Here is a 24,441-nt window from a genome sequence, read left to right as displayed (position 1 = left end):
CAACAACAGCGGACGTCAGAGCTGCCCGGGCAGGAGTCGGGGCGGCGGCGGCGGGCTCGGCCTCCCTGCCGAGGCTCCTTCCCTGGGCCTGTCCGCCCGTCCCCGCCGCCAGGCCCGCGCAGCCCCTCCTGCCCGGCGCGGCCCTCGCACGCAGGCGGGCCGGGCTCGTCGCGGCGGCGGTTGCAGCGGAGCTGGCACAGGTAGGCCCCGCGGGGGCCCCTCCGCGGCGCGGACGGACGGGCGGCGCGGCCAATCGGCGGCCGGGGCTCCGGGAGCGGCCCAATGGGGCCGGGGGGCGGCACCCGCCGCGCAGCGATCGCCGGTGCCCCGGGAGCGGGGTGGCCGGGCCGGGTTCCTGTGCCGCTCTGCCGGGGGACGAGCGGCTCTGGCCGGGCCGGGTTCCTGTGCCGCTGTGCCGGGGGACGAGCGGCTCTGGCCGGGCCGGGTTCCTGTGCCGCTGTGCCGGGGGACGAGCGGCTCTGGCCGGGCCGGGTTCCTGTGCCGCTCTGCCGGGGGACGAGCGGCTCTGGCCGGGCCGGGTTCCTGTGCCGCTCTGCCGGGGGACGAGCGGCTCTGGCCGGGCCGGGTTCCTGTGCCGCTCTCCCGGGGGACGAGCGGCTCGGGCGGCGGCTCGGCTGCGGAGCTTCTCGGGGCGCGGTGCGGCCTTGGGCGGCTTCGGGCCTCGGCTCCCCGGGGCGGCTCTGGGCCTGCGGGACGGGCTGTGCCTCCCCCCGCCAGCCTGGTGGCCCGCAGTGGGGATTGAAGGGTTTTCACGTTCCGGGGGGGACCAGCAGGCCTCGCTTGCAATGCAGCTGCTATGAACGAAGCTTCAGTTTCGACAGGCTTACGTCGAAGGAAGGAACGTTTTCCTGTTGGGATAATCGTGGCTGCAAATCAGCAGCTGTAGGGCTCAGTTACTATAAAGTGGAGAGTGTTTATATCTAGAGTGCGTGTTGTTTTTTATTGAATAAAATAGAATCCAGTACTAATGCAGCATTAATCTAGATTACGTTTAGCATCCTGTCATGCTTGTCAGCACTGCAAAAGAATTGATTATGCAGTAAGTAGCAAAGTAACATGAGGAAGCAACAATTAGAATTTAAATCAGACTTTGAGAGATAGCAGGCAGAGCAAGAGAAGATCAGCGATTTATAAACAAGCTCGATGTTATTTTTACTGTGGTAGCTACTCCAGCCAAGCTATCAAGAGTTTTCAATTAAGATTACATTATTAGACGTTTGAAAACATGCATTTGAGTGGTATACTGAGTCTGAAGATTGAAAATATAGGTTCAAAATAATTTTAAAATATAGTCTTTGATGTCGTTACTTAAAAGGCTTCATAACAATGGGTTTGCTCATCTTTTATTATGAAACCATTCATCCTGGATTATTACAGAGCTGAAAGTAATTACGTGATTGGGAAAATTCTATGTGTTCTAACAAATGGCGTATAAGCTGCTGAATAGCTACACAAATAGCAGAGCTTGTGATTTTCAGCAGCTGGTCTTAGACTGGTTTAAATTCTGTCTCATTTTGTTTCTTCTGTGAAATTTCTTCAGTTTGTCCTTAAAAGCAAATATGTTTTTAATTTATTTTTTTACATTACAAAAAGGCTTTTTATACTATTTCTGCAGTGATATTCTCTGTATAAGTATGTGAGTATCTTATGATCAAGGCTTTATGTTATGCTACTAGGTATGAAAGCTTGGAAAGATACTTTTTCTCTTGTTTCTGAGGACTCAGAATCCTTACTGCATTGTCACTGAAGTCATTAAACTTTGTTTTGGTGTCAGCCACTGTGTTATCCAATCATTGACTCTAACGAGTCCTTCATTGACTCTAAATAAGGTCTTTTTGTGAAATTTTGAAGAAAGTCTGAAGAAGTCCAAATGTTTTGAAGCCTAAGGTTTCTTAACTTGCATACAATATAGATAATATTTGGTACTCTTTGAAGAAGCTTATTGTTAATTTTGTAGCTCTTCGATCATGGAAACTTTTGAAAAAATTCTAGGTTTTTTTAATAGGTTTTGTTTTCAGTATTTTTTCAATTGCCCTATGAAGACTGATTACCTGGTCAACATAACTTTGCCAGAACTCACTTTCTACCTATTCAGATCAGTCCTAACATTTCTCTTATGTGCTGAGCCTGTCTTACAAATGTTTACAAATAGCTGTTAATATCTAATTTGGATTTTATGTCCAGCAGGCTCGCAGATGGGTCAGGGACTCTGGAGAATTGCTAGAAACCAGCAATTGCAGCAGCAAGGATACAGTGGACCAGGCTATCTTAGCAGAGAGCATGGTAGGAGGATACCTGCTAACAACAACGTTTCCAATACGAGCCACCGCAAACAAGCTCAAGGAGGCATTGACATCTACCACCTGCTGAAGACAAGAAAATCTAAAGAACAAGAAGGATTCATTAACCTGGAAATGTTGCCACCAGAGCTCAGTTTTACCATTTTGTCATACCTGAATGCAACTGATCTCTGTCTAGCATCATGTGTCTGGCAGGATCTTGCTAATGATGAGCTCCTCTGGCAAGGGTAAGCATGAAAAAAGAAATATCACCTGGGCATAGTAAAAAGTATTAGATTTTGAATTTGCTTCAGTATGTGTTTCTAACCTAGCAAAGGTTTCCTAAGTTAAATGAGATTTGTAAAGAGGAAACATATATCATTTAAAAATGTGTTATTCTGGATTTCTAATTAGCATGGGGTATTACTGGACATTGCTACATACATAAGCATGCTTGGCACAAGTGTACACGTGTATTATTAAACACCTGGTGTTTGAGATAGCATCACAGGGACTTGTCTTCACTTTTGTATTATCTCAAAGCACATCTCAGGTGTTTGTATCATTACTTCTCTGAACTTTGAACAGTTGTCTAGCTTAAGCAAGCAAGCATATTCAGCCAAACTTCCAAAGGAAGAGAAGTGAGAACTCATCTGCTACACTTGACACAAATTAGGTATCTTTGTTGGAAGATGGCTGTGGAGGGAGGAAAGAAAAGGTTGTTTTTTTCTCAAGTGAAATTTCTGCAGCCTAACACTTGAAACACGTTTATGTATAACATATGCAGAATTTGTATGTCTGGGAAATAAATAAAGGAACATTTTTAAGATAAAATAGTGTAATATCAAAATGTAATTAACATATTCTTTGGTATTTTATGTTTTGCAACACTAGGAAACACTGATGAAATCATACTAATCTTTAGAGTAGACGGTCAGCAGAACTTGTAGCTTCTTTCACAACATTTTCTTCTCCCTTAACAGACAATATTACTACTGTAGCAGTTGGGTTGCTGTTCAGGTTGTTTATTTACCTTTCATTATGCTCTATATCTCTTCCTCCCCTCATCTGTTTCCTTGCCCGGCTGCGTTTGAATTAAGCAGTTTCCCTTCCTATCATGCGTTTGAACCTAGCAAAGGATAATGCAGCATAACTTCTTAGTCACAATTGTTCTGCCGTTGGGGACTGTTCTATTGACAGGAGAAGGAATTCTAGTGAAGGATACCAGTAAGCTTCTAAGTTTGTCAATATGCATTGTACTGTGCTCAGTTCTTGGTCTCAAACCCAACCTAAATAGAAATAAATCCCTTAGACCAAAGCTTGTAGTAGAGCTTCTTAATTACATGCAGTATATATTCTTAACATGTGGGGTGGAGATACATATTTTCCTTGAAGTTCGTTCTGGGAAACAGTTCAACCATTTTTTGTGCAGTCTTTCCAAATAATACTCACATTTATTCCACATTTCTTTTGGTAATGAAAATGCATCCTGATTTAGCAATAGATAAAAATCTCAATTTGCATAATCTCTGTAAAAATCTTCACTATTCCACACGTATAAGGGTGTGTTTAAACTTTGGCAAGTACTGTGGTTGCAGTTCCTAACTCAGTCCAAATAAGACCCAGGTTCCAGAATTGAAAACAGAATCTTTGCTATATCTCCAGTGACTACCTGCTGGGTCCTACACATGGTTCCTAATTAGTTACTGGGTAGGTGTGTTGAAGCAGAACTACCAGTTCAATAAGGAATCTGATGTGGAAAAGGAATTGCCGATGGTATCATCAAAGGAACTGAGATGAGGGACAGAAACTGATGAGACTGATATGGAGTCAGGGTGGAATAAAAAGGAAAGAAGCTCAAAAGTTATAGAAGATAGAGAGGGATGGGACTGGATCTAGTTGTTAGGACTGGCCAGTTAGGACAAGAGGAAGAAGAGTTGGGTGAAGAAGGACAGATGGGGAAGGGGCCGAATTAAAGGCATAATTGTGTGCAGATACAGTGTCCAATTCGCAGCACAACTGGGGCACAGGAAAAGAAACAGAATGTTTTAATTTGTCATAGTACCCCAGGAGAACAACTTGTCACTGTCCTCCAGTGTTCAGGTTCTAGGAGTGCCAGAGATCCCTGCTCTGTGGTTGTCATAATGATGCCACCTACTGGGATAGGTTTTGATGTTGCACTCAAATACACCAAAACCTCTGTGAGAAGAAAACATTAATCATATAATTGAAGATTTTAGAAAAACATGGCAAAATAACTTAATAACTGTTACAGTAACCTACTTCTAACTTTTCTTATAGCTCAAGTATTAGCTTTGCAGTGTTGGTTACATTTTGCTTTTGTAAAATCCATGAAATTTGGAAAGGAATTTTTATAATAGATTAATTCTATTTTCATAGGTTGTGCAAATCCACTTGGGGTCACTGTTCTATATACAATAAGAATCCGCCTCTAGGATTTTCTTTTAGAAAATTGTATATGCAGCTAGATGAGGGCAGTCTCACCTTTAATGCCAACCCTGATGAGGTAAGTGAACTGTTGCTGACAGTAATAAACAATTACAATAATTTTAATTGCTTTTTTATAATTATATCCATCTAAAAACAAAGTTTTAATCAGTGTTTGTTTTACTGTAGGGGTGGTTAATGAGCAGTATCCTGGTCTTTTTTTTTATAATTGTACCTGTGCACATCATTTACATGACTTGCCTGTTAAGTGGCCTGTACACTTCTGTGGATGCCAGAAATTCATAACCACATATTAACTTAGGAACAAGGCAGATATCCTAACTGAAGAGACAGAGGGGAATTGTAAGAGCATAACATTGAGCTTACATAAATAAAAATGTTAAAATGCAGAGCTTGAGTTTGGTTCACTTTAGACAAAGCAGGATGAGGTATAAAGTCTGATTACTTCTATTGCAATCACATTTTCTTGTCGGGGATTTTCACCTATTTTCACTATCAAGGAGCAAATCTTGAAGTATGAAAAAGATCTACTGCTGAACTATCCTGAAGATCAGTTTGATTTAGTTTCTGTAGGTGTTTATTGTGCACTGTCTTTTCTTATAGAACAATATAAATTTGTCTTCAAAAAAACCCCATCCCTTGTCAGACTGAAAGGTTTTCATTTATAAGTTCATGTAGCTAACTGGAAAAGTCAGTTTCTGCTTTCAGTCTGTCACCTTTCAAAGAAGAAAACAGTTTGAGAGTAGACAGCTTTTGCCTGGGAGATAGACAGTTAATGCCCAAGTGACAGAGAGAGTCTTTTGTGTATAAAACAAGACTCCTGTTTCATGTTTCCTAGGAAAAGAGTGTACACAGTACTGCACAAAAATGCTGTCGGCTTCCTGCATATAGTTACACACATACATGGAAGTGGTAATTGAATAAATCCCAAGTAGAAAAAGGATTGAGATATGAAAAGAAACACTTCTAGGATCAAATCTCACTCAGCTGATATGATACAGAAAGTGTGAACGTGTGATGGGGTAAAATAAATAAAGCAGTTCTGTGAATCTTTGCAATAATGTAATTTCATTTAAGTTCTTGCTTTGTCTCATATTCTGCTTGATTAAGATACCATTACTTTTATCAGTCACAAATAGAGTATTTTGTAATTTTTCTGGTAGAACTCTGCCTTGAACTCTGATAAACAGCATCGAGACATCAGCGCCTGGCCACTTGAGTGATTAGTATTGTTTTTCTGCAGAATTTTCACAAATTTAATAATAAATGTGAAAGCTTTCTAAGTAGATGTAATATTTAGGCAACTTACATGTTTTCAGTAATACATCAAGTATATTGCTGGTAGCATTGTCTGTCCAAATTTTTCTTTGTATTTCAATTTTTTAACACAATTTTTTCATTTAACTATCTCAGTTTATAATGTGCCATTATATTTCAACCTTATTTAAAGTAATCTTGGTATCTTTAAAGCATTTGGAGCCTTCAGAAAAGGCACTTAATAGAAGATTCATTATTTTTAAGGGCAATAAGATCTGCAAATTAGAGCTAACTTACAGCATACCTAAATTAGGTATTAACTTTATTTTGCTACTCTTGCTTCTTGTGGTTATATTTTACAATAGAAGTACAAATACTCTGCTTCAATGAGAGATGAGAACCTCAGGGTATCTCCTAAGGGCTCTGTTCCTCTCTCCCTGTGGAGCACCGTAGCCTGGTAGGAGTCATTCAGGGCCTGAGTTTCAGGAGAATTCACAAATACTGTTGCTTTAACTGTTTACAACTGTGATATTGGCAGAATTATTATTATTATAAGGACACTGTGACTGGAACGTATGAGATGACATTCCACTATTACAAATTGTGTCTCCGAATTTCCTGCCAAACTCTGCTTTACATTTGATAACAGACCTGATCAAATTACTATAAAAATAGGAATACTTACAGCCACAGGAGCAAGATTCTCCAAAGGACACCGCCCATGTCATGAAAATGGGTAACCAGGCTCCACAGCAACAGCTCCAGAGCTAGCGGTGGCTCACGGGGTAGGGAAGAGCATCTGCACACTTTGTGGTAGGATTCTCTGGTTAGCCATTGTTGTGTGCATGGTGTTGTGGTATCTGCTGTAATTTAACGTGTTGGTTGTGTGCATGAGCTTGCATAATTCATAGCAGGTGCTCACATTCTGCTAAAAGGATGTGCCTAAACACATGACATGTAATCTGAAAAAAAAAAACCTCCAGTGCATGTTTGGGTTGGGGTTTTTGTTTTATTTTGGTTTTGTTGTTTTGGTTTGGGTTTTGGGGTTTTTTTTGTTGGTTGGGTGGTTTTGTTGGGTTTTTTTCGTATGGCGCCACCATTGTAGACAAGATTTTGGAACCTGGTTTTTGTTGTTTCTTTGGAGAGAGGGGATAGTTTAGTGTTAGTATTAGCACTTGAATATAAATATGTTGTTTAATCTGCCTACCTGATTTCTGTAATATTTTATTTTAAAGAGTATATGATGTTTGTGAAATGTTTCTCATGGAGTGCTCATTTCATCTCGTGTGCTTATAACTCAAAATTTGTAAGCAACCAGAAGTTATTTCCCATTGTTTTGTATCCAGTTTCTAACTGCCTACAAAATATTTAGTCAAGTTTATTACATGGATCAATGCTTTGTAGCTAAAATTGAAAATAAAGGTACAAACAAGAATCTTCTGGTCAGGAAAGAAGTTCTATTTTTTTTTTCATCCTTAATGGTTCTAACTGATCTATTTAATAGCATTTATTTTTATGAACCTTGTGGAATCTGTACTGTACCAAAACTCCCTGACTTTAGTGAGGTCAATATTTCCTTTGCACAGCATAATAATAAAGTACAGTAAGACAGTGCTTATACTAAACCTGTCTTTGCACTACTCTGATTGTCTCGTTCTGCAAGCTGCCCTTAGTTTTTGACAGGGAGGCCAGGTTTTTCTGACCTTTTCCTGGTTATAAATTGTTAGCCACTTGTGTAAAGCCACTTGTGTTAGTCACTTGTGTAAATCTTACCTGACTTTTAATTATAGATAGTCTGTAGATGATGGATTGTTTACTGTGCTGTATTTCTAAGCAAAGTTTTGAAACTTGCCCTATTTCATAGCGATCTACTAAGCAAGCCACTTTTGAGATGCCTTGATTGATCAGTCAGAAGAATAGTATGGGTACGTGTATGTTGTAGAGGAAAGAAAATCGTTTGTGTGATTTATAAAAAAAGCTTGAAAGCAACATTGAGCTGAAACTTTTTGATATTTCTACATTAAAATCAGAATGGTTTAATCTTGTAAATTATTAGTTATGGACTCTCTGTAACATGAAAAATATGTCCGCATACTATTTGCAACTTCTGCTATTCTGTTTGGCTCACTGAGACTGTGTTTTAAAGGCATACAGTGAAAGAGACACTGTTTCCAATGTATCTTACATATTGTGTCCACATTTGTTTTGATGTGGACCACCAAATGACTTGATTCCTAACTTAATAAAACAGTCATGAAAATTTGTATTATACAATATCTCATCAATACATTGTTCCAGAACATTGAGAGAGTGTACTTCCCTAAAAAAATGGTAACAATGATACCATATGTGTCTAATTATTATTTATTAATAATGTTAGTGTTACCTAGAATCACCAGCAGAAGTTGGGACCCTACTATACTAGATACTGATTCCAAAATTTCTGTGCCATTAACTTAAGCTATGTCTGGTTTGTTTTGTATGCATATCTAAACAGAGGTGCCAAAGGCAACTACAAAAGTTTTAATGTTGACTGCTGTACTGAAGTGCTCTGAAAGTACTCTTAGCAAAGAAGATAGTCAATGCAGAAATGGAATCAACACTTAAAAGGAAAAGTTTTCCATTTTAGAGATCCTGTATGGATATTAACAAATCCAAAGACTGTTGGAAACAGGTAGAAAACAAGCAAGGAGTATCAGTGCTCTAATAGAATAGCTGGCAAAACAAGCATTGTGTGCAAGGAAAAGAAAAAACTGTAAAAAATAACATACTGAAATAAAACAAGTGGCTTTTGTTGTTACTGTTTGTCTATATTTAAAGTTGTTGTTTGCATGTGTAATTTAAATCAACACTTCCATGCATTAATATTTTATCCAGAGCTGTCTGAAATTCAGGGATAACATGCTTGCCACAGAGGCAAGGTTTAAGGCATCCTTCCTAATTCTCTAATGCTAAGAATATTACAGCCCTCTGAATTAGAATTTTAAAAAATAGTGTATGTGCTCATTCTGCATGTTTCCCAAGTGTTAAAAAGGCCTCTTCAGAGCTGATAGATCATGGCACAGAGTAGCCTACCTGACTGCAGTCAAATGTTTCCTAAGAGAATCACCAGCTGACTGATCTTAGCATAGATTTTAATAGTGTGTAGGGCTACCTACTTCAGCTACTATATATGCCACAAGTGACCATTTTAGCTACCAAAAATGATTTGTTTGAAGCAAGGGTTCTGAGAGGTTTTCAAGGTAGTATTTGCGGTGTTATGGAAAGCAGATTCAATGACATGCTGTAAATCTTGTAAATAAATTTCATTTGCTGTGAGACAAAATTTAAAAACTTAAAAGAGAAATCAGGCTTCTACTGTTGCAAACAGTATTTTTGATAGCTTAGGATGAAATAAAAAGCAACTAAAAACCATGGCATGTGGTGAACTGTATTTTATTTAAACCCTGTTTACCTGTGAATGAGCTGACAAAAGTACATTCACAGGGAAAGATAGTGTCAAGCATTATGTGTGGTAGGGGAGAAAGGAATTAGAGAATAATAATCCAAAAACTTTGTAGCTTGTCAGATGGTGATCCTACACTGAGCTGCAAGTTAGTGCATGAGAAAGAAACTGCAGCATTTACTGTCACAGAGAAACAAACCTACCATCTTAAAGAGGGTGTTATTGTCATCGTGCCTCTGCTATGTCATGCTAGGTGGTTGCTGGATTGTTGCAGAATGTTTATTAATTGCAGCAGGAATGCTATTCAAAACTTCCCCACCAGGCTTCAGTTTGTACTGTCTTAAGCTAATACTTCTTATTGAAGCAAACACATGAATCTCATTAACTTGGGATAAATGTAAAGGAGATATTCTGCTGCTCATCTTACATAAATTCCCAAAATCCTTGTTATCTTCCATTTTTAATTTCTTATTTAGCTGTGACTCGAGAAAGTACTTAACGTGTTGTTCATCCGTATTATGAACAACCTTCAATATGAGCTAATTCGGACTGAAATGCAAGATGATAGAGCAATACATGTTACATTGTCATCCTAAATATAGATTTTTCGTAAAATTGGGGCATAACACTGCTAGCTTTTTGGTTTATCTATCTAAAAACCTTTCTGTTTTTATTTATTTTTATAAACCATCATTTAAACAAAATAAATGTGTCTTGATTAACTGCTCTTTTCTATGAATCTATAAGCAAAAACTGTGGACTGGTAAAAATAGCTAGTTAATACTACACATGGTTTTTGGCTTTTAATTTGTATTCTTAAACATATATTGTAACTATTTTCCTGCTTTATGCAACTAAGATTTTGCTTTACTAAGACACTTCACAAAATGTTCCAAACCTGCACTCAGCCCTTTATTTCTTTTTCACACAGAATTCAAGAGCACTGGGAAGTTTAGTTTATACACACTGAATGATAGGTTGCCCCTACATCTTTGTAGCTGTAATGTAAACTTAAATGGCAGACTTAAAAAATATTGTGATAGTTTGATATCAGAAAATTTATGAAAAAATATTTCAGACATATTTTAAAGGTGATTTAGGTTGTGGCCTTGGTACATTATTTTATGCAGAAATGCACTGTCCTACTCATTTTACATTTCATCCTTATGCTGTAGTCAAGATCTATTGTACTTAAGTATTGCAACACTGCTTGGTAAAAATTGCTGAGAACTGCTCCCAGCCCCTGCCAAATTGAATCAGAAGAACTTGGTTAGTTGTTCTAAGGTTTAGATTGTTGCTGTTGGAAAGTGTGAACATTTTTTAAATCCATTAGTTGGGTTTTGATTTCTGTGGTTGTAAGGAAAATAGTGTTATGCTTTGGGATATTTCAATTACCAGAGAGAATCCAGAATATCACTGAAATACTTTAAATTTGCCATATTTATTCTATTAGAAATGTGTGTTTGGTAAAAGTGTAAAATTCTGGAAATCATGACTATAAATTATATGCAATTCTGTATTTTTAAACTATTTTTATGTTAGGCGTAGTGTTCTTATTTATGTGTATGCATATTTATATATGTTGATACTTACCTATGCTTTGAAATCAGCGTGCTTGTGTTTATTTGCATTATTACACATTTAAACAAATGCATTTAATGCATCTGTTTGAATGTGGTACATTGTATACATGTGAGAACATTACTGTTTTAATGAAAGACCTTGAAGACTAAACACATTATGGCTAAGATTTTCTTATTTGCAAAAGTTATGAAATTAACAGTTACGGTCCTTACAACATTTTAAATACTATTACAATAGTATGAAAAGGAAAATGCTGATATACACTGTAAAGAAATTATTAAAGAAACCATCATGCTCATTGTGGGGTTCATAATTTAAAATTTTCTACTATGACTGTACGTAAAATCTCAACCATAACATTAAATTGTCTCTTGGCATTTGATTTATAATTTTAGAGTGTATTCTGCATGTTGAAATGTGATTTAGAGGAGGACGAACCATTCTGAAAAACAAACCAGTTAATTCGTAGGATTACAGTCCTACATTGTGAAGTACAATACTTGTTCCTAAATACATTATGAAGATTAAACATATTTATATGTACCTGTATTTTATCTCAGGGTGTCAACTACTTTATGTCCAAAGGCATACTAGATGATTCACCGAAAGAAATAGCTAAGTTTATTTTTTGCACAAGAACACTGAATTGGAAGAAGCTGAGAATCTACCTTGATGAAAGGTAATTAAAATTTCTCTTAAGGCATTTTCTATTAATTTTCAACGTTCAGCCCCATTTAACAATATTTTGAATGTAGAGATGCCACTTCAGTGATGTAAAAAGGCAAAACAATGCAGCTAGGTAATCGTTCTTCTAAATCTGAACAGTCATTCTGTTCAAGTATTTATGTTACTGTAGGACTTAATAAGAATCCTCAAAAATATCACCTGTAAATGATAAATCTCACATCCTCACAAAATCTTACATAGATATTTTGCTGCTTTTTTTGACTTGATGGGTTTTTTTCCCCTTTCTTGCGGATCTTATTCAGAAAAAGTAATTATCACTTTACAAAGGAATGATGGCTTTTTAACTAATGTTGAATCATCTAACCGTTATTTGGTTGTCTGAGATTTCTTGATTGGAAGTTGCACACACCTCCTGACAGGGAAGGGAGCAGCCTCTTGGAGACATCAGGAGCTGCAGAGGGGAGCTCTGTCCCTGCCTGATGTTCTGTCTCCACAGTGCTTTCTCATGCCCTCGGCTTGGGGGAGGGCAGTATCATGGAGGAGAATAGTTACTGCACCTCAGTAGGAAGAGCAGAGGGCCAACAGCGCTTCAACAGGAATTCTCTCCTGCTTCTCATCCTCTTCAGCCTGTGCTACTAAAGGAATAAAAAGAGTCTGTAATGTTATCACCACTGGCAGTCCTGTGCAGTAAAACTTGAGATTTATAAATCTCCTAGACGATAATAAAAATACAAACCATTTAATGGATGAGATTGCAAGTTAATGTTAGTGACTCCTACTGCCATTTATCTTCCCTTCATAAACAGCGTATGATCAGACACTAAAAATAAAAACTACTTTTTAAAATGTTGAAACTCACAAGCAGGGTAAAAATCAGGTTAAACATAGGAAAACGTTCTTAGGTTCACTTCAAATTTGCTTCCAAATTTTTTTCTACTGTCTTTTTTGCATCTGACAATATAGGTGTGGTCTGAATCTTTTATGTGTGTTTGTGTTCAGTGCAAAGTACTTGAGGACATCACATTCTGGTGGACTTCCATGAGCAAATTTTGCCTAGCTGAAGCCTGGTTTTAACAAGACAGTCCTGTAACAGCTTCTACTTAGACATCAAAATGTGTGGCATGCATCAATCTATTCCCTTTACTGTCTTTTTAATGGTTTTGTCACAGATTAAAGGAATCAAAGCCTCTGTGTAGACCTTGATTGAATATATATACAAACTTTGAGTTCTTATTTGTGTATGTTTTTATAGTATTTGGCCACAAATAGACGAAGAATGTGTGTTTATATTATCTTTGTGCTGTTAGTGATAATTTTGCCTTTTAACAAAACAAAAGCTCATACTATTCTAAAGCTTTAATTTTTATTTTTAACATCTACACATTTTCATATTTAAATAGTTAAAAGAAACCTTTCTAATGATACGGGTTTTTGTTGTTCCAGGAGAGATGTTTTGGATGACCTTGTGACGCTGCACAACTTCAGAAATCAGTTCTTGCCAAATGCACTGAGAGAGTTCTTCAGACACATTCATGCTCCTGAGGAGCGTGGGGAGTACCTTGAAACTCTCATAACAAAGTTCTCTCACAGATTCTGTGCTTGTAATCCTGATTTGATGAGAGAGCTTGGCCTTAGCCCTGGTAAGCAAAAATGAGCTGTGGATCAGTCTTTATACTTCTGGATGATGCTACTATTTCTGACAGCTTAAATGTTGGCACCTAAACATGTATATCTGAAAGTACAAAATTGAAAAATTTTGTTGAAGATTTTTTTCATTTAAAAAAAAAACCCAAAAAACATAGAGATTCTTTTAGCTGATTAGTTTGGTTTATTTCCATGGTATCTTTCTTCCATTTTTGTATGTTCTTTGAGCTTTTTTCTTTTCTGAAGTTCCTCTTGCAGAGTTTTACACACTTAACGTTTTACCTTGTGGATAGTCTCACAGAAATGAAAGGGAATATTGGGCCGCATACAAGCTAACAAGTATTTCTAATTGGTTGGAGGAGGCAGTTTTTAGCAGTGTAACTGCTTACATATTTAAAAGATAAGCTTTTCCAGGATGTTGGCTTTAGTTGATTCAAACTTCAGGAATCAGTTTAAATGAAAATGTATAAAGCCCTTAGTGGCTTTTGGGTTATGTAGAAATATTAAGAGATTTGTAAATTCTCATTTGGCAGTGTGCTGACATTATCACTTTGAAAGTTGCCATATTAAATTTTATTTCTATGGATACCCTTCTGAGTAGTTGTACATATACGTGTATGTATATGTGTATAAAGTTATGAACCTAGATGACAAAGATCATAAGGTTCTTAGACAGGGAAAAATACTTTCAATGATCCCAGTTTCTTTTTTAAACTTTTTTTATTTATTCTCTCTTGTCTAGATGCAGTTTATGTACTGTGTTACTCTTTGATTCTCCTTTCGATTGATCTAACAAGCCCTCACGTGAAGAACAAAATGTCAAAGAGGGAATTCATCCGAAACACACGACGAGCTGCACAGAATATTAGTGAAGATTTTGTAGGGCACCTTTATGACAACATCTACCTTATTGGCCACGTGGCTGCCTAAAAGCACAATTTGCTAGCACTTAAAATTTGTAATTTTCAGAAACTACATCAATTCAAGATATTAATTATTTTGTAGAGATGGGGGTTATTTTAGTGCTGGTCATTCTAACCTCTGTATGCAATCAAAGTTTGTGTGTGTAAGTGTGTGTATGTGTAAACTACCTTTTCTATCTATTAACTGTGGGAACAGAACGACTTTTTTTCATAATTTTTTTTAGTTTTGCACAAAACAATGCCATTAGTCTGACACAGCCATTTATGAATGTTAAACTGACATTACAGTCTAAGCTGAAAAAGTGGTGAATTTGTGCATTAGATCTGCTTGAAACTTTAATAAGTTCATTCTTTTTAGAATACCATGTAATGTGTATATATTTAACTAAAGAGATTTATAATCATAATTATTTTATTGTAAAGTATTTTAACTAAAATTTCTCCTTTTATCTCTTAAATTAGTGTTTGACTTTTCGTTTGCATTTTTTTACAATGCTAACTACCTCAGATACCTAAGTTAGAGGAACATTGATCTGAATACTACAATAAAGTTTATTCTAGGAGATGATAGAACACTTCTAAAATATTGAAGCTGATGTTTTATACTATAGTTATTAACTTGAATTAGCATGTTGCCAATCTGCTATTCACTCAGTTTTAAAGATTACAGGCTCTATTTTAGATGAACCCTGATGCCATGAAGGGTTATCCAGGGGAAATCATGCAGTGTACAGAGAGGTTTACATCGTTTTACATACACAACTTATTTTGCAGATACTGGTTTTTGGGAAACAGGACAACTACAATCACCTGTTCAGCACAGTAGGCAAGAAAATCTGAACAGGGAAAGTGGTAGGAGTGAGTAATATGCTGCTGCTTTCGACGGGTTCCCTCAGTCTAGAAGTGTCAATGATGGAAATGCCTTGGCAAATGTATACCAGATGACTTGTTGCTAAAGCTGTTAAAAACTGACAGTGCAAGATTAGAGCAGTGACTGTGCAGCATTGGAGAACTGTTTCAGAGTCAGATACTGAATTACTTTCTAAGTTGGTCATGTAGCTAGATTTTAAACAGCTCTAAATTTGTGGAAAAACTTCAAAAATTACTTGGTCGGGTTGTGTCTTGACATTTTCTGAAGTGTGGAGGATATTAGCAGTGGAACTGCTGTGCTTGTGCAGAAGTTGACTAAGGGTTTGCCTAGGTTTTGTTCAGACAACTCTAGGAACAGTTGATATAACATGTAGTTGAAGAGCTGTTCCTGATTATGTTTGTTTACATAATATTCAGCTATCAGTAGTGTCTGGATACATCATGGTAGCAAGTATATTTCTTTTTCTCTACTGTACCATGAGGTGATGTGGGAAGGTATTCTTAATCTGTAAAACAGAACTAATCTGAGTTTTTTACATGGAAAGTCTATTGCAGAGCCAGGAATTTCATTCAGGAATGACCCCTCACAGCCATGCCCTTTGCCTATGCTGCTGCTTTCTGTTTAGCACCTAGGGAGTGTTACCTTTGTTTTAGATGTGAGAAGGACAGTCCATACAAGGGCTACATAAATTATGGAAAGAAAAAGATGTAGCTGTTACTATTTCAAGTGTTTATAGCTCTGCTCCACTAACCAAAATGCATGCAAAAAAAGTACTTTTTTATTGCACTACCTTTTATCAAGTGTAAATGCCACTGCATTTATGTAGCATACACTGCCAAAGCCAGGAGCCAGCAATATTGTGGCCGTGTTCCAGACAGGTTTACAGTATCACCTGCCTTGCTCAGGATAACTACTCCTCACCCAGTGTTATGTCATGTATTGCAGAAAGTCCAAGGATGCGTTCTGCAGTGGTCAGTTAATCTCAAACACAAATTAAGAGTGTATGGTACAGTGGGGAGCTTTGTTTAAGGCACAGATATCTGCTGCTATACTACAGGGAAAAAAAATTGAAAGCTTTTAATGTAATTTGTAAGACCAGTTATAAAGGACAAGTGTCTCTGGGCTCTTTAAAGTGATTTGAAGTGGAGACAGCAGAATATAGTTTCCTAAGAAACACTCCTCAAAGGTTACACATTTTAAAAGAAGAATTCAGTGAATTTTGAAATTGGAACTTTTCTTGTTAGAAAATATTTTCTTCTCAAACCACAAATGCAGAGCGAGGTTTAATTCTCTTCTGGCATAGGTTGACATTAGTGATACTGGTTTTGATTTCGCACTAGTAAGAAAGTATGAATTGTTAGTCTGGATTTCTCCTAATTTCCCGTTACCCTGATACAGTACAAAACCTTCAGGCAGGCAGAACATGTTTGTTCTGGAATAGATGAGTACATCTATTAGCAAGGTCTAGAAAACTTCTAGGCCAGCGTAGAAGCCAAGAACATAAATTAGAAACAGAGTGATACAATTCAAGTTTCCATAAGACAAGGCTGGGGCAAAAGAAAACAAAACCCTAATGACATGCAGATAACAGCATCTGATCTTCACAACAGGATTTTGAGCAGTGTTAGAGGATTAGCACCCAATTCATGCTCTACATTGTTACTAACTCAGAGTGGAACAGAAAACAGCAAACACAACTTGCCAAGTGTGAATCCCCTCAGAGTCAATCACCAAGTAACTAATTAATACAGACATTTCTGCTGTCATTTTTCTTTCAGCAGTTTGAGTCTAACTCTAAAGTGGCTGAGAAGTAATTTTTTGCATTTTAGCAGTCTAGACTTTACATGAAGTTAAACAATTGTCTGTCTTGAGAGAAAAAAATCTTAATCAAGTGTAACAGTACTCTTAAAAAGTGAAAAAAATTGTCTTGGTTGTCCTCCAAAAACTCTTTAAAAAACAGTGTTATGCAGTGTTTTCTTCAATGCACTTGGTGTCTCCATGCACATTTTAAAATAATGATATTTCATTGATCCATGTGTCACTAAATGATGCAATGTGGATATAGCTCCTTGATCAAGCACTTCGGAAGACTTAGGCAGAGGATCTCAAGCTGAATCATGTGAGCATGATCATGCTTATAACTGTGAAGTGTTTCCCAAGCTATTGTGATTCCACCACTGCATGTCCTTTGAACTTTGGCCATGTGGTGTTGCCTTAACTCTTAACTGTATGCACTGTACACTGCACTGAAGGAAGAAGTGAGCCTGCAGCCCATCCCTCTGCAAACACTCACTGTTCTGTCCTAAAAGACACTAGAATTTTTCTTAATGGCCATTTCTGTTTGGTAACTTCAGTATACACAGATGTGACAGATGGAAAATTTTCTGTTCGTGTTGGGAAAATGAGTGTACCTGTGTCCATGTAAAGTGTCACACAAATGCAGCTCATGTTTGATTTTATTATGAAGTCTGAGGCTCTGATTGCATTTATTCAAGGAATATGGCATATATTAGATATTCACATAGCTTAGCTATACACAGCATCTGATATTATGTGTTTTCTCAGACTCTATTTCTGTCTAAAATACCTTCCATTCAAACTCTAAACAACACATTTATACAGTTTTGGCTTTCTAAAATAAATCAAAGCTGCTGCAACATAAATCAACCCAAACAAATACAAGTTTGAGATGTGTTTGTCGATTTTGAAGTAAGTGAGAAATTTGCATTCAGGAAAAAAATTCAATTTGTTCTCTTTAACCTTTCCCTTTCACTCCCCACATTGGAAAAAGAAAAAATGTAAACAGTTTCAAAATACAGCTTTAAGAAAATAAACTGACTAGCTGGGCAAATAAGTTATTATTTCTTTGGTATTCTGCAGTTTATTAATGTTCTTAAGTTTATCAACGAGGAATTGCTCTTTTTCAAAGTGGTAATACTTTTGTTCTCTGTGTAAGGATGTCATTGTGCAATCTGATACTGTTTATAGCTCTGTTTTTAGAAAACAGGTATTATTTTAAGCACTTAAACAAAATTGAGGTGTACCTCCTTGATCATGTTAAAATGTCAAAATTATAATAAGTATTTGGGAAAGTCAGATTTACTTGCCCTCTATTGAATTAGGATTATTTTTTTCCTTTTAAAATATTTCATGGGTGTATTAAAACTAATAAACGTTGAGGCTGATGACTTGTTCTCTGCCATTGCAAAATCTCCCACTCTAAGCTCAAAAGCACCATTAAAGTGGGCAAAGAACAGATTCCTGTGTCTCACATCACCATGTTATGGTTTTAGTTTGCCTTGAAAGAGAAATACAAGTTTATATAATCTGCATTTAATAGTGATTTTAGTAAGATAAAATTTTATGTGATAATCTAATACTATTTATGAGATGTTTAAAGTTCAGACTTGCCATGTGCAATTAAATCATAATCAAATAGATAGGAGTATTTACAGAAGTGTGTCTATAAAAAACCTAAAAGAGATCACATTGCTTCTTTATCACCTCAGTGTTTTTTACTAATATTAATGTTAATAAATTTGCAGTTTTCCTTTCTTATTCATATAAATATGGTTAGAGAAAATATTTAAAGGGAATACTTCCATTTCCTGTGTGAAATTCACTTGCAAAAACAAACTTTCTGTACTTAAAATATTAGAAGAGCAAAAAAACTTCAAGTCATTGAAAGAAAAAAGAGGCTCTTAATTTTCAGTTGTGTGGTTCACTCATAGACCGTAATAGAGAAAACAAGCAAAAGGCACTTACCTGATTCTCAGCAATCAAAAAAAAAAGCATTTTTTAAGCTTAAGAATAGTCTATGTGTACCTAACAGAAATCAAACGTGTTTTTGTGAAAGCAGTATGGTCAGGATACCAGTTCTTTTCAGAGAGAGTATTCATTTGTAAAAGTTAGCTTTCTTCTTGGCGGTGTTGGAGTGGAATGTTGGATTTAATTTAAAATGATTAATGAGATTTTGTCAGACTCCTGCCTTTACCACCACTGCAGTTTGTCAGCACAACAACCTGGGAAGCCAGGACGCCACTCTGTCGCCCAAAACTGCTTTCCAGGAAAAAATAAACCCCAGTAACTAGTGCCAGGTACGTGTCGATGGTATTGTCTTTCAGCTGCTGAAAGTTTAACTCTAAGCTGGGGCATTTACACATTCTGAGGAAGTGAACCTCATTTGTTATTTCAATAGTCTGTTTTTGACAGTGGATACCAGTGTGAACTTAAATTTTTAGAGCAAGCATAGCCATTTTTTTAACCTTGTGGAAAATCCTATAATCCATGCAGAAGAGAAAGACTTTAAAAGGGAAAAATATGTCTCAAAGCTTATTTAGTGAAGTTTTTCTGGAGAAAGACCATCTGAATACTGTATTCTGTTAGGAGGAGCTCATCCTTTGAGCACTGTGCATGCCAGTAGCCTGCTGAGTGGCAAGGAGTGTTCTGTTGGACTTGAGACAGATGCATCAGTGTGTGTGCCAAGAGCCAAAATCTGACAAGTTTGCAATTCTTCTCATGTATGACCATAAAATAAGCAAATGAGTAATTCTTTTGAAATGTAAGGTTGATATTGAAAATTATTTACAATTTGTCTTCTTTGCTTTCCTTGTGGAAGTTCGTTCTGTTGGTCTACAGTTTGAGCATTGTGTTTTCTTACACATGAAATACTCAGAAAGATTATTTCAATTTCAAAAGCAGCCTTCCCCTTCTGAGAAAACATGCCTGCCTGCGCTGTGCAAGTCCTCCTGCAGTCTCATGGTGCTGTATCAAAAAACTGACCTTGAATTCACTCCTGCAGACCACTTTATACACCAGTTCTATCCATTAAATCAGCAGGCAAAAATGCTGCAGGCATCACAGAGATGGAGGTGAAAAAGAGTTTGCACTGCTCTGCTGCCCCAGGCAGGACCTACTCCTTTGAGGGGCATGATGGCACATGTTTTCTTTGCGTTACTTTTATCTTAGCTTGTTTTCATATGTAAAAAAAATATTTTCACAACTGCAGTTTCCCTACCTTCATATCCAGAATTCAGGCTAATTGTCATAATTTCATGTAACACAACTGAACTGAAATATATTTTTATAACTGCAGAACTTCTTGAGTTTACTTGCCTTTTGCAGCATTAATCACCTGCTGATTAGTGACAAAACAAACAAGGAAATCACAGAAGTTCTTTACAAGTGCTAAAGAAATGCATCTCTCAGCGTGCTTCTTAGTAACAATCAAGATGCTGTATTTTTTCACATTAAATGTAACTTCTTGTTTCTATATTCCACTTAGGAATTTATATCAATAAAAGTATTTATTACTGTTCCACACTGTCTGAAGTCTGACAGTACCATTTCTGATTTGTACTAGCAAAAGCTGACCTTTTTGGGATTTTTTTCCCATGGAATAGTAGAAAAAAATTAAATACTCAACATTCATCTATTACTGCAAAAATACAATGAGAAATCCTTGAATTTTTTTCCATGTAAATAAGATTTAGATATGTAATAAAATACAGAAGTCACATGATAAGTAAAATCAGCTTTTGTTAAATCCTTTTTCAACTTTTTAAAAGTAAAATATTATCTCCTTTTCTTGGTGTTAAGTCTTCACAATGTGTGTAGTTCTGCATAACAGATACTGAAAATCACAGCACTTAAAGGGCTAATTTGAAGATCTAAATGGAACACAGACATTATTCTGGCTTCTTATGTAAGATTTTATTTAAAATCATAAAGACTCTGAAGACTACTGAAAATTAAATTAGTGATATTTAATAATATTAAGTTAAATTGTCAGTCGTAAATCAAGATGTATAGCCTGAGTCTAAAGACTCAAATTAAACAAAAAAAAAAGCAAAGGAAATTTTCTCTGATAAGACTTTATTAAAGCTGAAATTTAGTTGGTTTTAATGTAGATTGAGACAGAAGTTTTGAAGAGGTGAGATTGGTGGTCTCTGTGAGAGGATACCGGGTCCTCATCTTCCCTCTTTCCTGCAGTAACATAACAGCTTTTCTGCCTGCCCAACACATCTGTGCCCCTCCACAGCTGTCCATAGGGAACAGGAAAAGTCTTTCTTTGCAATCTATACCTCTTCCACCCAAATTAGTGAACAGCATGTAGTCTTGTTATTTTTAAAATATAAAGTGTTCTCTGTAATATCTTCACAGTGGTTAAATAACAGAGACAAGAGAAATTAGCAGTCAGGAGGTACTTTCAGTATCAGTATTTTCTAAGTACAGACAGTTCTATTATACAAAAGCAATAGAAAAGGAAGCCCGTGTTGCAAAGTGGACAGTTTTATGTCAATAACTTCCATCCATTCCAAAACCATCCACTAATTCATTTTGTGCTAATTAATGATCTTTAGTCTGTTTTAGAAGTTGTTAACCAGAAATTTGAACTAAGAGTTTTACCCAGATAATACTTGGAGAAGCTTATCTGCATTTTCCTCACCACACACCTAACAAGTTACACCCTAGTAAAGTTGTTGCCCTGCCTCTGTCAAAAGCAGATTGGTAACTAAATGGAGGAGATTCAGGATGTCATTACATTGGAAGAAGTAAAGGTTTAGAAGTATCTTTAATGACTCACCTCCTAACAGTGCCATGGTCAACACACTGGGTAAGGTAACAGACGTCACTGTGTTACCAACTGAAGCAAAGCAGTGTTCTCACATCTTCTTGGATGAAATATTCTCAATAAAGAAGAGGAGCCAAAAGCAGGCTGAGATTTTGGAGGCTTCATGCTTACTACAAATGGTGCTAGTAATACTGTTACTTCATACAAGTAGTGCCAAAATGCATTTAACCTCAGAGAAAAGAGAATTAGTCAAATTCAATGATCATGATGCAAAGGAGATCTGTAACATAAGTAGCAGAGTCCCACCTGTACAGGTGCAGCAGTGTGTTGGTGTAAAGGAAAAGGTGTCTCAGTTTTTGTATGTAACTATATATATTAGATTATAACTATAATTTTCTCAAGCAGTGATTAAAGCACCCATTTGGCTTCACCCCCTTTGTAGCCAGGCCTCAGTACAGAGGTGTATCACATAATGGAGCACAGGAGAATTTGTGTGCTAGTAGGTTGATGAGGTAACCCGTCTGCTGTTGCAGGCACTTCTCACAACCAGCCTTTGGTGAATCAGTAGCATTGCACAACCTTCTGGAAAGACATTTGTCACTTGCCATATTACAAAGTTTAAAAGGAATACTCAAAGGCAGAAGGAAGCCAGGTTATGGTGTGGAAGGGGTGAGGTGTTGATACTTCCAATACTTATATAATACTTTCAATACATACATAATATATATTTCTATCTCCCTTTCTTCCCTTTTCACTTGCTTCATTTCCAGACAAGATTGTTTATATTAGTCTTAACAATCATTTAACCCAGAATACAAAAAAAGCCCCAGCAAAACAAACTGAATCTTTGAGGGTAAAAAAAAGTGTGTGAGTTTTCACAGTTTTTCCACAACATTAAAATAACAATAAAATTATTAAGTATTTACAGAGTCTTCAGATACTACTTTAATTTTTATATTTTATATGGTATTTTAACTGGAGATTGTCAGTTAATACATTTATCACTCATTATGTCAGTCTTACACAACACAAATCAAGGCAAGATTCAGAGAAAAGCCTCCATAATATATTGCTATGAAAAATAATACATTGTATCCACAAGAATAAAGCTGTAATTGATGAAGCATTCTCTTATATGGTGATAAGCATAAATTATTATATAAAAATGAAACTGCCTTTAAACAAGTACATGATCCCATCCATTTTAAACACAAGTCCTTTAAAGGGGAAGGTCTTAGATGTAAACCCAATCCCTATTCTTCTGACCGTACACATCTTTAAACACATTAGGTTTCTGAGAAGGCAGTGACACAATTTTGCAACTGTTTATATCACCAAAACAAAGTCAGCTTGGAAGGTCATCACCAAAACCCACTCTCCTGACCTGAGTAATTTTTGTTTAGGCTCCTTATAGGATTTGTTTTGACAGATAACAACCACGGAGTGAAATGACCAAATACCAAGTTTATTCTTGATGCAAAACATTACACAACAAATGCAGTAATTTAAAAAAAAATAAAATTGTTCCTGACAATAGTGCCATAGAGGCAATGCAGTCACAATGTCTATCCTGAGCAAAATCAGTACTCTGGTCCTCAATTTTACAAGCTTGTTTGGCAGGTTTTACCAGCTGGGAAAAGCTCCTCTGGATGCTTTCTCTTAGAGCACAACTTCTGCTCTCTGAGCATCATTGCCCAGGCTTTCCTCAATGCTCACTCGGCAGAAGAAGGAGCCACTGTTTTGGATCATAGCAGCATGAGAACAGCTCTCAAATTCTGCAGTACCAACCTGTCCTTTATTTCAGTGGAACTCCTAATTCACACCAGTACAGAATATGTCCTTCTCTTGTAAGTTCTGAAACTTGATTATTTTTCTCCTACCTTGATGTGCAACTATACTTTCTGCATTACTGGGATGTTCAAACTGGTTGCTCTCTTCATTTTATGGGTTCCTTGTTCACACACGTCCTTTTGCAAGAAAAAGGCTCAGTGTCAGAAAGAGAGAGCACAAACTCCGTGCTGTGCAGAGCTCTTATTATCAAAAGATCATTAAAAAAAAAAAAACAGAATAAAACAACACAGTGCATTTGCAAGGACCTATCCCTAGATACAAAATATGTTTCAAATTAAGACTAGAAATGACTGCAACATAAAGAATACTTTGCTGACTAGAAAATCTGGTAAACTCATGTCCTTTACAAATATATCTATTGCATCGTATTTTAAAGTGGTCAGGCTTCATGTTTTCAGCCACATATTTTTGAAATTGTCTCTCTGACTGTAAGCATAATATTTTATGGTTTTTATAAATCTGACTTGCTTAGACACTTTTTTCTTTCTGTTTCCCAATATTTCTGTTGCTGGTATTAAAACACACAGTGTACCATAACTTCCTAGCAATACCTTCTACTTTTCCACTGTGATTTCCTGACTTGTCAGAATCTTTCTAGATATGGTTTCCCTTAGGCTTATAGAAAAAAAAAAATTGTAACTACTCCAGAATTGACAGGGTTTATACATATATATTTATGCCTTGTATATATCCTAGGCTCCTGGTCTGCTTGCTTGCCTGCGTGATTGATTGACTGTGCGCTGAAAGTTGTTTATGGACACCGGCAGGCCCCGTATTTGTACATTTCTGCGAACGCCCCGAGAAAAGCCAGCGCCGGTGATCTCGCTGTTGGCTCT

At 36.9% G+C, this 24,441-nt stretch overlaps 1 protein-coding gene across 2 annotated transcripts; it reads left to right on the top strand.

Annotated features, from left to right (window-relative positions):
• The first annotated feature begins 2 nt into the window (after positions 1–2).
• FBXO8 (F-box protein 8) lies at positions 3–14,767 on the top strand. Of its 2 annotated transcripts, none has more exons than XM_059470519.1 (6): positions 3–200; positions 2,206–2,548; positions 4,701–4,827; positions 11,616–11,734; positions 13,186–13,382; positions 14,129–14,767. In XM_059470519.1, the coding sequence occupies exons 2-6, from the start codon at positions 2,217–2,219 to the stop codon at positions 14,314–14,316; spliced, it is 963 nt and encodes a 320-aa protein (XP_059326502.1). In that variant the 5' UTR covers positions 3–200; positions 2,206–2,216; the 3' UTR covers positions 14,317–14,767. The 2 variants fall into 2 exon arrangements, with proteins under 2 accessions (XP_059326502.1, XP_059326501.1); XM_059470518.1 differs by having other exon boundaries at positions 15–200; positions 2,209–2,548.
• The last annotated feature ends 9,674 nt before the right edge of the window (positions 14,768–24,441 follow it).

Source organism: Ammospiza nelsoni, chromosome 4 (assembly GCF_027579445.1).
Source record: "Ammospiza nelsoni isolate bAmmNel1 chromosome 4, bAmmNel1.pri, whole genome shotgun sequence".
Lineage (NCBI taxonomy): Eukaryota > Metazoa > Chordata > Aves > Passeriformes > Passerellidae > Ammospiza > Ammospiza nelsoni.
This window is presented reverse-complemented; position numbering and strand designations above follow the sequence as displayed.